Below are 13,141 nucleotides of genomic sequence, written 5' to 3' on the forward strand. Positions count from 1 at the left end.
TAAATGACAATATCCTGGCCGGTCTACTATTGTCAGTGATATAAGTATTTGAAATGAACATGATTTCTTAATGTCTAGTGACATATCAGGGCCATTTTATGATTAATTGAAATACATTTCTTACATACGGTTCATTTAAGTAAAATATTTAGCCCAGAGCCATAGACGTGGTTTAGTCTATTCACGTGTAATGTCTGCACATAGTAACCCAGTAATAACCCAGACCGGTTATACTCCAGACCAGTTGGTGGCGAAAGTGATCTCAAACTCCATTAAGGCTGACATGAAGAAACCAACTTCCGGCAGCCTCCGATGCGCACGTGAAAGCAAAAACAAGCATGGATTACTCTACGAAGTGGAGTAATTTACCCTCTGCTCCTAGTTTAAAAAATCTTACGGAACCGGGGTTTGGTGTCCCCAAAGAAAAACAACATGCTGCAGTACAGGATCTCGTGAAAGCGCATATAGAGTCGTTTGATCATGCGGTCACCGATGGACTGTGCCGGGCTGTACAGGTAATGTTAATGTCACTTGGCTAATGCTATCTCTGCCCTTCTGTTTATGAAGGTAAAATTAGCAGACATTGCAACAGAAGTTGTTCTAATTAGGCTAAAAACAGAGTTGAGTTGTTGATGGCCATTATATTGCAGTGAGTCAATGAACTGCATTGTTGTTGCAAGAAATTGCTCTGCTCTGTCAGAGTGCAACAAGTTAGGCCTAATGCCAGTGACAGTGTAGGATGGAATTATGGCAGATAAAGCACACGAATGTGAGACGAAATCAGTTACTTTTTTGTGCTTGTGAGTGGCATGAAAGTGAGGGATGGTAACAGACTGGACAGGCTCATTAAGAACATATTGGAGGTCGTGGCAGAGAGAAGGATGCTTCACAAGCCGATGAGCATTCTCCTGAATAACACCGCTCATCCCCTAAATGATAAGCTTGTTGAATACCTCAAGAGTACCTTACCTTCAGTGGCAGGCGAATCTTCCTCTTAAAGACAATAGGTTATTCTTCCCCATGGCCATCATACTACATACACTACTGGTAAGAAGTTTGGGGTCACTTAGAAATGTCCATTCCACTCCATTATAGACAGAATACCAGCTGAGATCAGTTGCATTGTTTTGAGAAGAAATGGCTGATCTTTAATGCAATATCTACACTGCCCATTATCAGCAACCATTAATTCAATGTTCCAAAGGCACATTATGTTTATTAATCTGATATCATTTTAAAAGGCTAACTGAGAAAAACATTGGAGAACCCTTTTGCAATTATGCAAGCACATAATGTAATCTGAGAACTGCTGCCCTGATTAAAAAAACAATGCAACTGATCTCAGCTGGTATTCTGTCTATAATGGAGCAGAATGAACATTTCTAAGCCCAAACTTCTGACCGGTAGTGTAACTATTCCCCTCTGTGTTGACATTGCAACAAGAAAATAAATGGAAATATATTAGTGATGGTTTAGACTGATGTTGGATAAGTCCCTTTTTGCATTACTCATGATTGTTGTGTCCTCAGGCCATCCCACCTTTGGAGTTCACATACAAGAATGACAGGATTGCTTTGGCTTTCGTCGAAGCATCTATACAGAGTCCAATGGCCAATAAAGGAAGTATCTGCAAAGACATGCGAGTGTTCCCAGCAGAGTGCCGAGGCAGGCGCTGCACCTACCGGGCGAGGATTGTGGTATGTTTGGCTGTGTAGTTGTTGCTTCTTGTTCAGGGTTATTTAGTACCAGTTACTTTTAATGGTTTGACTCACAAACGTTTATATTTGAATTCTGAAGTTGGCGTTACTTTGGCATCTGGAAGTTGTGTGTTGTAAGTTGTGATGATTGTCGTGTTGCTCTGATGCATTAACAGGCTGATGTTAGCTGGTCGGTAAATGGCATCCCAAAAGGCATCATCAAGCAAGCTCTGGGCCTGGTACCCATTATGGTCAAGTCTAAACTGTGCAATCTGCATGGCCTTTCACCAGGAGAACTCATTGAGCACCATGAAGAGGGAGAGGTATAGAAATGATAAGAATACTGTTGAAATTAATGAAATTGCTGAGCTGATATGGTTTCATTGACGCAATTGACTTTTCAACTGACATATTGTTTCATTGGTCATGATTTCTCAGGAGATGGGTGGATATTTCATTGTGAATGGCATTGAGAAGGTAATCCGAATGCTTATCATGCCAAGGAGGAACTACCCAATCGCTATGTCACGCCCCAAATGGAGGAGTCGAGGCCAGGGATACAGCCAGTACGGTAAGCACTGAAACCACTGCAGTAGGATCCTAATACAGGCTGGTGCTATATCCCTCTTAATAGTGCAGACACTATAAGTACACCCATTTTGTAACGTTAATGTAACAGGGGTTCATTTTAAGATGACTGTTACAATCAAACTGCTTTTAGTATAATGTTTAATATGCAGCTATCTCTTCATCGTAGGTATTTCAATGCACTGTGTGAAAGAAGAGCATACAGCCATCAACATGAACTTGCATTATCTGGACAATGGCACTGTGATGCTCAACTTCATCTTTCAGAAGGAGCTCTTTTTCATTCCCCTGGGATTTGCACTGAAGGTAACCATCCGCTCTGACTGTCAATGTCTTGCATGCTAAAATATGTGAGGGAAGAATGTTTACATCAACAGTACTCACGTTACCTTATATATATATATATATATATATATTATATCAGTGTTTCCCATACATTGACTTATTTGTGGCGGCCCACCACAATATCAACATTGACCACCACACAATGATTTTTCCAGGTTGTACTAAATTGTGCTTAAATCTTGTTAGCATCATAGCATGCTGCGCTAATTTGTTAAAAACGGTTGCATTCAAGTTAATTCTGTTAACCTGCCACCACAAATAGAATTCAATTAAGTGGGAAACACTGTATATATATATATATATATATATATATATATATATATAGTCTAATGCTGAGCCTTGTTCATTACCTCTTCTCACTGCTTTGTGTGGAAAGAAGGTGTATTCCTGATCAGTCACACACTTGTCATTTACCTTCATCATATTCTGTCCTTTTCAAGGCACTGGTGGACTTCACAGACTTCCAGATCTATCAGGAGTTGATCAAAGGGCTAGAGGACAACTCCTTCTACAAGAGCTGTGTCTCCCAGATGCTGCGTGTGGTCATGGAGCAAGGCTGCACCACCAAGGGGAAGGTGCTCCGCTACCTGGGCGAGCGCTTCAGGGTCAAGATGAACCTGCCCGAGTGGTACAGCCATGAGCAGTGTGCCCACTACTTACTAGAGTGAGTAATCAATTCAGAACCAGTTTTGCCTGTCGTTAATTTAAAAATATATGCTGTTGGAATGTTATGTTTATTGGATTGTGGTGGTAATAGTAATACTACTAGTATTAGTACATTTAGTGAAATTGGAAAGTATGAAACTTGAAAGTAGTGTCCATAAAGGAGGGGGGGGGGGCAGTTTGGAAAAGGTCTGGTCAAAGTTTGGGGTTTCTCTTTTGGAGAGTGTAGGGGGCTCAGCTCTGTGTTTCCACTTAACAGTGAGTGTCTGTGCATCCACCTGAAGTCAGACGTGGAGAAATTCTACCAGCTGTGCCTGATGACCCGGAAGTTGTTTGTCTTTGCCAAGGAAGGCTGTATGGAGGAGAACCCTGACAGTCTGATGTGTCAGGAAGTCATCACCCCGGGCCAGCTCTACCTCATGTTCCTCAAGGTCACTACAGCCCCTGGTAACTCGCATTGAGTTAAAGTGTCCAAAATGGCGTCCATCACTCACCTTCTTTCTGTATCTTTTATATCTATGTAGGAGAGGCTGGCTGCCTGGCTGGTCTCAGTGAAGTTATCCATGGACAAGAGAGCCCACAGGATACCAGCTGACCTCACCTCCGATATCCTGATGAAGGTGTTCAACATGGGCACAGATCTCACCAAGCCCTTTGAGTATCTTCTGGCCACAGGCAACCTCCACTCAAAGACAGGTGTGAAATTCTGTAAAGATTCCAACAATGTTGACTGTGAAGCATGTAGAGACATATATAAAAAGATGTTTTACGTTGAACTTTCAGGAAATTCTTAATGAAATAAGTCAGTATTTCTTCTCTCAGATTTCATGTGTTATTTGAGTAACAAACTTGACGAGGGTTAAGCTAAGATGCAGAATAGCATCTCAGCGTATGTATATCCACATTCCGACTTATGTATTTTTTTGTTTAAATCAGTCAAGTTTCATGATATCCGTTGTATGAACATAATAGTGTTGGGATGAAAGATGTGGCTAAACCTTGTGAGATGGGGCGTTTCCTGCCCTCTGTCCACTGTTCCAGGTCTGGGGATGCTCCAGAACACAGGCCTGTGTGTGGTGGCCGATAAGCTCAACTTCGTGCGCTATCTGTCGCACTTCCGCTGCGTGCACAGAGGTGCTGCCTTCGCCAAGATGAGGACCACGTCAGTGCGTCGGCTGCTGCCCGAGTCGTGGGGCTTTGTGTGCCCCGTGCACACGCCTGACGGCGAGCCCTGCGGCTTGATGAACCACATGACTGCCCACTGCGAGATCGTGGCCCCTGCCCTCTCTACCACCACGATCCCTGCTCTGCTCTGCTCTCTGGGTTAGTCCCACGTAACGACAGAGGTCATCTTTGCCGACACGCATTGGTTCACTGATGCACTTGTCAAGTTGAGATCTACAGTATATTGCTAAGCTTAACCTAACATATTGAAGAGTGTAGCTTTATCTAAACTTGATTTAAATGTATTGAAGAGCATAGTTTGAAGAGTATAGCTTCGTTTCAGCTTTCTGTTTCACATTAGCATCTTCACTGTTGAAGATGAAAACCTTGCACCCTTTTTATTACATCTTTAAATCCATAACTGGGCCAGAAATATGAGATATGTGTGTGTTATTAGTGACTGTTCCTTTAAGTACCAAGGCACATGTCTAATAGAGGTTGTTTGTGTGTGACTGATGTGAAGGAGTGACTCCAGTAGACGCCACCCCAAGTCAGCCGTATTCGGACTGCTACCCTGTGCTACTGGACGGAGCTCTGGTGGGCTGGGTGGAGAAGGAGCTTGCTCCGGGCTTGGCAGAGTCCCTCCGCAGGTTCAAGGTGCGTGTGGGGGCTTCTTTAAGCGGTCATCTAAACAAAATAATACTGCTCCGGGCAGTAGATCTGAGTCGTTTCATTATCTGGGTTGTGCCACCAGCAGATGACTCATTAACACACTGCACTGACTGTATTGTAACATTTGATTTTTTAAATGTAGCAGCTTAAACAAGTTAGTTACTCTGTAAAGGGGTATGTAGTTTTTTACTGTCATGACAGTTTTGTCATGCTTCTAATAGCATATGTGACTTGGTTTTTTTTCATGGATCATTAGGACATGGTTATCATGATGAGCACATTAGAACACCCAGGCGAACTAGTCTTTCTTGTTGAGAGGAGGTAAACATTCCTGTCATCATTTTGCACAACCTGGTGTCGCTCTGGCCCTGTAGGTGCTGAAGGAGAAGAGAGTTCCTCCCTGGACGGAGATCGTCCTGATTCCGCAGACGGGCAAGGCCAGCTTGTACCCTGGCCTGTTCCTCTTCACCACTCCCTGCCGCATGGTGCGGCCTGTGCGCAACTTGTCCCTGGGCAAGCAGGAACTCATTGGCACCTTCGAGCAGGTAGATCACCTTGTTTGGAAAAGGCATAAAGTCGTGGACCTGAAGAATGTGACACGTGATTCATGTATTAGGTTATGCTGCTATTTGCCTTTTAGCAAACTCGGAGCTCGTCAGTGACGCAACATAGCGACAGATAGAGGTTGGACACTATTGTTTCTACGACTGATTTAATGTGACACAAATCCAACAGAACTGCTAATAAACAGAGCATATAAGGCTCGCATTTACTGTTAATGGATGCAGCCATCTTGGATATTCAAACTCGTAGTACTCTAGGTTCGACCGAATTGACAAGTCGCGGTAGAACTTCAGAGGGTGTTCCCTGGGCGTTTCTGTTGCTAGTTTGAACTTTGAAGTGGCGAAAACAGCTCGGAAAACAACTTGAACAGACAAATAGGCATTACCTCCTGTATGTTTCTGACAGCTGTTGTTGTTAAAAAGAAACCTATTGGTTGGGGTGATTAGAATATATACATTCATTTGTTATGTATTTCTGCTTTATATCATTTGAGTAATGCATGGATGTATTCTTTCCCCAAAGCTCTTCATCAATGTGGGCATATTTGGGGATGAGATTGAGGAAGGGGTCACCACACACCAAGAGCTGTTTCCACACAGTATGCTGAGCGTGGTGGCCAACTTCATCCCTTACTCAGATCACAACCAGAGTCCTAGGAACATGTACCAGTGTCAGATGGGTAAGACCTCTCAAATACTGTTAAGATTCTTCCTCTGCACCTCTGCTAGAGGTTTCAGGATATTCTGACTGCTATGCCCTTCACCCTGTGGTTGCTTAGTGAGTCATCTTGTAAGGGTCATCTGGAAGCAACCTGAGTGTTCTTGATTACTTCTGTATTATTTAGTGAAAAACAATGCATTTTGGACTGTTTCAAAGACCATTGAACGTATTTTGTTCACATACACTTTATCTAAAATGGTGCCTGTTTTTTGACACAATTTTCTATCCACATCCTCTTACAGGTAAACAGACCATGGGTTTCCCCCTTCATTCATTTAAGGAACGTTCGGACAACAAACTCTACCGTCTGCAAACTCCCCAGAGTCCACTAGTGCGACCAGTCATGTATGATCACTACAATATGGACAACTATCCCATCGGTACCAACGCAATTGTGGCAGTGATCTCCTACACAGGTTACGACATGGAGGACGCTATGGTGAGTGTTGGCATATGTATACCCAGCTCAATAGAATACTCACACTTAGATTTACAAACTGGGGGGTTGCAAGACAGCAGAGTAGGCCATAGTATGTTGGTGAGAGGTAGTGAAAGTAGATCTTGCTGTGTAGGTCTGATTTAAGGAGATATCGAATTTGGAAACTTGTGGTTGTGGTTGAGTAGTTTCCTTTCAGTTGATACTAAGATATTCCCATGCTTACTTATGTCGTCCTCTCAGATTGTGAACAAGTCATCATGGGAGCGAGGCTTTGCCTATGGCTGTGTGTACAAGACTGAGTTGGTGGACCTCACGGAGAAGGTGAAGGGCGAGGATGGGGTGGTGTTTGGGGTTCAGCCGGGAGACCCCAGAGTCATTGACCACCTGGACGCTGATGGGCTACCAGCCATCGGCACCACATTGCACTATGGAGACCCCTTCTACAGTTATATCAACCTCAACACTGGCAAGGGTGTTGTGATCTACTACAAGTAAGCTGATTTCTGAAAATAGTTCAGGATGTGACTGGAATAAAGTCTACAGAGTAAGATATTGTGCTAGGGATGAGCCGATCCGAAATTCAGGTATCGGTCCGATATTGGCTAAAATTACTGGATCGGATATAGGAAAATAAAAATATTACTAATCCAATCTATTCAGCTAGAAATGACGTTATCATAAGGACACGAAATAAAGAGAGAAGCCATGTCACACAGAAAACATGAGCAGCATATTTCATGTGAACGGTACAACATGAGTGAGCTCTGTAAGCAGCACTGACAATGGCAACACACACTTAAATAGTCTCGTATCAAATGAGGTAGCCATGGCTGTGGGTGCAGTGTAAGTTGATCGCAAATAATCGTGACGGAACTCAAAAACAATTGTTCCCCTTCACATCACGACCCAAAAGGTATAGGCATACGACAACACAATAATCGCTCAATTGAACATTTATTTTAAATTTAGCATTAGGGAGTTTTGTTTTGGTTTTCTTTTTTTCCTCTCGTGTACTTCCTAGGTACAGGTGCCATTTAGGGTCAAACAGTATGTTTAAGCACATTTGGCCCACTTATTTTGTGCATCTAAGTAATGAATGGGAGTAATAAACCACCTTTGCAGGAATGTGCACTTGTTGTTGAGCCATTGCATTGATGGGAATGCTGGATTGAACCCATTGCTACCTTTTTTACCCTTTTGGTCATCAGGAGTCAGGAAAGCTGTGTGGTGGACAACATCAAAGTGTGCAGCAACGACCAGGGCACGGGCCGCTTCAAGCGCGTGTGCATCACGGTGCGCGTGCCGCGCAACCCCACCATCGGCGACAAGTTCGCCAGCCGCCACGGCCAGAAGGGCATCCTGAGCCGCCTGTGGCCAGCCGAGGACATGCCCTTCAGCGAGAGCGGCATGACGCCCGACATCCTGTTCAACCCGCACGGCTTCCCCTCCCGCATGACCATCGGCATGCTCATCGAGAGCATGGCGGGCAAATCGGCGGCGCTCCACGGCCTCTGCCACGACGCCACGCCCTTCAGCTTCTCCGAGAAGCACCAGGCACTGGGCTACTTCGGCGACTCCCTGCGCGCCGCCGGCTACAACCACTACGGCACAGAGCGCCTCTACAGTGGCATCAGCGGTCTGGAGTTGGAGGCCGACATCTTCGTGGGCGTTGTGTACTACCAGCGCCTGCGCCACATGGTCTCGGACAAGTTCCAGGTGCGAACCACGGGCGCGCGTGACAAGGTCACCAACCAGCCGGTGGGCGGCAGGAACGTCCAGGGCGGCATCCGCTTCGGGGAGATGGAGCGCGACGCACTGCTAGCCCACGGCTCGTCCTTCCTGCTGCACGACCGCCTCTTCAACTGCTCGGACCGCTCGGTCACGCAGGTGTGCATGGACTGCGGCAGCCTGCTGTCGCCGCTGCTGGAGAAGCCGCCGCCGTCTTGGTCAGCCACCAGACAGCGCAGGACTGTGTGCACGCTGTGCGGCAAAAGTGACGCCATTGACACGGTGGCAGTGCCTTATGTCTTCCGCTACTTTGTGGCAGAGTTGGCCGCCATGAACATCAAAATCAAGCTTGATGTGAAGTAAGGTTAGGAGGTAGTGTGTCCATTTGTGTTCTTTTGTTTGTTGTATTTGAACGTAAGGCAGAATGAAGTCAACTAAATATTGACGTAGTTGGCTATACGATTATGCGAAAAGTGAATGTCAGTCGCTACACGGTGAAAAAAACATAACTTCCAAATACCCCCTGGGTCCTAAAATTGTAAAGGATATTGAAATATTTTTAAGAACAGTGTAATAAGGTAATCAATTCTTTATTAACTTAACCATTTTAGTGGTACCTCACACCTTTACTCATCACCAGGCAAGACCATGACATGCAAAATATTACAAATATATTTCCAACTTGATGTATTAAAGCATAAAAAACATCTACTGTTGTCATATGTTTGATCATATTGTTTGCTTACACATCATTTGAGGTCGGCAAGGACACCGGGTAAGTCCAACACCGTTGAAATGGAATAGTCTGGCCTTGTAGAACCCTCTGAGGGCACCTGCCCACTAGCATTGACCCATACTGTGGCTCGAACCCCTGCATTGAACCCCCCCTGGATGTCCGTACCCAGATTGTCTCCCACCATGATACAGTCCTGGGGCTGGACACCCAATTGGCGAAAGCAGTATGTGAAGATAGAGACTGCTGGCTTCTCCTCGGGATGTTCCCCTCCCACAACCACTGCACTGAAGAGCTCTGCCGCCGACCCAATAGCTTGAACCTTCTCGCGTTGAGTCTGCGACTCTCCGTTGGTTAGCAGAAGCAACCGGTGTGTTCTCCTGAGTTCTTCCAACATGGTGCGCACGGCAGGGGCGAAGGTCAGCAGCTGAAGACGCGTACATTTCCATATGCGGTAGCACTCTGCAGCGACTGCTATACCTCGATCGACTCCTTCCGACTCTCGAATAGCTTGTTGCCAGTGATCAACACGGACATCATCAATAGTTCTCCCACTTGATGGATCGTACGATTCGTGGAGGAGTTTGTGAGCAAATCTTTGGCAGATATCACTGATGCTGTCCTCGTGACCCAGTGCTGTTTTCAAGAAGTCACAGACCTAAACAAGCAGAGGGAATGGTAACCTTATTATGACATCAGTCATCTGGTTCTGTTTAGGCTATTGCATTACATGTGACTAGTTAAATTGGAGAACTGTAAAAGACAAACTGGCCATCCTAGGTTAATATGTCCTTTAGGAGGATACATATTTAGGCTACTAAACCTCTAACGTTAGTTATTACCATTTTAGGCACGTGGTTAATAATTTGCATGAGAAGACAGATCAAGCCAGGTCTCTTCCTTCACCGTCCCAAAATCGTTTTTTAAAACGTTTGACCGCGTAAAAATGTATGTATAAATGTATGCAAGAGGCGAGATGTAATTCAAATGACTATGTAGCCTCCCAAAGCTGTCAAATAAATGGCAAATGAAGCTGAAAGACAGAAAGTTGCGCTCCAATACACCATTTCTAAAACAACAGAGCCTACAGTATCGGGAAACTGTTATTGTTAATAAAGTTAATGTTAGCACAACATACCTTTTGGATGGCAACACGTCCTGCTCCTGCCGTATCAATCAGTGTATTATCCAAATCAAACAAAATAACTTTGACACGACTTTTATCCATGTTGTTTGAGAGACGGTTTTCATTCATTGAAGAACCCTTTGATACGGATGTTGTTCCAAAGAAACACGTGAAAGAAATTCAGTGGGGCATTCTGGGTAATGCAGTTTTGTAAAACTAGACTACGTCATATTGCAGCAACTAAATTAGGCCTACAGTATATTTTATCATCTGTAAGATTATTATTGTTTGTAATTTTAAAACAACTTTTAAAAAACAACTTTTAAAAAACAGTATAAATATAGGATGGATAAAAATAAACTTAAACATGGAGCACAGAAAAATGTTTATTTTTTTTTCCGGTTGTGTAAAATAGGTGGAAAGGTGTTGGACATCTCATATCAATTCAAAGTGTCAAAGACTTCATCATCTTATCAGATTAGTCTTCTAAAGCAGGGAAGGAGAGGCAGGCTAGGGGGCAATAGGCATGACATGCTTTAACAATGCCTCTCCATTCCTGCTTTTCCAGAATTTTCATCATCCTCCTCTCATGGCTCAGGATGCACCTCCAACTGTCCAATGTCCAATATTGTGTTTATCAATTAATGATTTTTATTTTAAAGGGGCCTTTTGTGCCTGGCATGTGTGTAGCCGTAAAGCAATTTGTTACATTGCGAGACTGCGAGACTCTCTGACGGCCCGTCAGACCAAAGTTGCAAGGATGTTTTTTTAGCTCACAGGCGCTAGGGGGAAGCGAGACGGCCACCATTCAACCCCCAAAAAAGTCATATAACCATTCCAATGACTGAAGCTGTTCAGTTAAGGTAAATTAAGCTAAAAAACACTGCATAGTTCCGCTTTAAATTCTTCATCAGCTCTCAGCTTAATGAGGACCACAGACCAATCCGATGGCTGAACGTCTAGCCAACATCAGGCCGGTTGTGTCTATGTGTGTATGTGTGCGTTTGAAAGATAGATAGATAGATAGATAGATAGATAGATAGATAGATATACTTTATTGATCCCTAGGGGAAATTCAAGGTCACAGTAGCATACAGACAACACACACACACATTCAATAACAGCAGAAAAAGTAATTAAAAGTATATAATATAAAAAAACACAACTAAGCAATAAGGACTGTAGAAGATAAATAATATACTAAATATACAAAATACAAATTATACTAAATAAAACTTAATCAAAATCAATTCTAAAAAACAGTATCCACATAGTGGGTAAATAATCAATCAGGTGTGCTTGCAATGACTGAAGCAGGGACTGAGCCTGTGGTTCTCAGTGCGTAAGGTAAGGTGCTCTGTGTGAATGAGTGTCATGGTGGTGCAAATTAGTAAGTCAATCAGTGCAACAGTGCAAGAATAAAGTCTATATATAAATAACTATATTAAGAAAGGTATGTGGCATGGAGGGAGGGGTTGTGCATATGTGCTAATACAGCACGCAAACAGTGAGGCAGAAGACAAATGTAAAGTGACTAGTGGACAGACAGTTCAAGACATTGAAGGTGGTGAAAAGGCAGACAGACTATGCGGAGAAGTCTATTTCTCCTCTTCCCTTAAGTGATGCATTAAACAGTTCAATGGCCCTGGGGATGAATGGCTTCCTCTGTCTGTCTGTTGTGCAAGGCAGTGAGCGAAGTCTCCAGCTGATCAGGCTCTTCTTCTGATCATATGTGTCTGAGTGTGTATCTGTGAGAGTGCTTATGTGTGTGTGTGTGTGTACCTGTGCTTGTGTCTGTGTGTATGTGTATGCTTACAGTGTGTGTGTGTGTGTGTGTGTCTGTGTGTGTGCATGTGTATGTGTGTGTGAGCGCATGTGTGTGTGTGAGCGCATACAGGTATGTGTGCGCGCGTGTGTGTGTGTGTGTGTGTGTGTGTGTGTGTGTGTACGTGTGTGTACGTGTGTACCTGTACTTGTCTGTGTGTGTATGTGTATGCTTATATATGTGTGTGTGCATGTGTGTGTGTGTGCATGTGTGTGTGTGAGTGCATGTGTATGCTTGTGTATGTATGTATGCGTGTGTGTGAGCGCATGTGTGTGCGTATGTGTCCCTGTGTGTGTGTGTACCTGTACTTGTGTATGTGTGTATGTATGTGTGTGTGTGTGTGTGTGTGCATGTGTGTGTGTGAGTGCATGTGTATGCTTGTGTATGTATGTATGCGTGTGTGTGAGCGCATGTGTGTGCGTATGTGTCCCTGTGTGTGTGTGTACCTGTACTTGTGTATGTGTGTATGTATGTGTGTGTGTGAGTGCATGTGTATGCGTATGTGCACATGCCCACATCAACAAGAGGTCCCTGTCCCTGGACCCTGCCCTCCACTGTGGATCATTCACATTCAACCCTTCCAACATCTACAATTTTCTCATCTGTGTGTGTACATGTATGCTTATGTATGTGTGTGTGCATTTGTGTGTGTGTGAGTGCATGTGTGTGTATTTGTGTGTGTGTGAGTGCATGTGTATGCGTATGTGCACATGCCCACATCAACAAGAGGTGATCATAGTCCAATTATAAATTGCAAAGTGTCAGTTGTAGTGCCAAATGCATGTCAAATTTGTTCCATTCTACTTTTGTTTTGTAGATGCCAAATTGCAGAATGACCATTTTTACTCCATTTAAATAGGCTGAATGACTAATTTCA

At 44.0% G+C, this 13,141-nt stretch overlaps 2 protein-coding genes across 3 annotated transcripts; one reads left to right on the forward strand and one right to left on the reverse strand.

The window, feature by feature from the left end:
- The first annotated feature begins 291 nt into the window (after nucleotides 1-291).
- Nucleotides 292-9,287, forward strand: polr1b (RNA polymerase I subunit B). Of its 2 annotated transcripts, none has more exons than XM_042065285.1 (15): nucleotides 292-515; nucleotides 1,530-1,697; nucleotides 1,874-2,020; nucleotides 2,136-2,268; nucleotides 2,455-2,591; nucleotides 3,071-3,294; nucleotides 3,553-3,724; nucleotides 3,818-3,989; nucleotides 4,335-4,616; nucleotides 4,981-5,114; nucleotides 5,504-5,674; nucleotides 6,216-6,372; nucleotides 6,656-6,852; nucleotides 7,093-7,343; nucleotides 8,061-9,287. In XM_042065285.1, the coding sequence occupies exons 1-15, from the start codon at nucleotides 339-341 to the stop codon at nucleotides 8,941-8,943; spliced, it is 3,405 nt and encodes a 1,134-aa protein (XP_041921219.1). In that variant the 5' UTR covers nucleotides 292-338; the 3' UTR covers nucleotides 8,944-9,287. The 2 variants fall into 2 exon arrangements, with proteins under 2 accessions (XP_041921219.1, XP_041921220.1); XM_042065286.1 differs by lacking the exon at nucleotides 292-515 and adding an exon at nucleotides 544-1,003.
- On the reverse strand, nucleotides 9,155-10,609 carry LOC121685037 (N-acetylneuraminic acid phosphatase). The gene is made up of 2 exons (XM_042065293.1): nucleotides 10,452-10,609; nucleotides 9,155-9,971 (listed from the first exon to the last, which is right to left on the reverse strand). The coding sequence occupies exons 1-2, from the start codon at nucleotides 10,566-10,568 to the stop codon at nucleotides 9,330-9,332; spliced, it is 759 nt and encodes a 252-aa protein (XP_041921227.1). The 5' UTR covers nucleotides 10,569-10,609; the 3' UTR covers nucleotides 9,155-9,329.
- Nucleotides 10,610-13,141: the final 2,532 nt, after the last annotated feature.

Source organism: Alosa sapidissima, chromosome 16, assembly GCF_018492685.1.
Source record: "Alosa sapidissima isolate fAloSap1 chromosome 16, fAloSap1.pri, whole genome shotgun sequence".
Taxonomy (NCBI): domain Eukaryota; kingdom Metazoa; phylum Chordata; class Actinopteri; order Clupeiformes; family Clupeidae; genus Alosa; species Alosa sapidissima.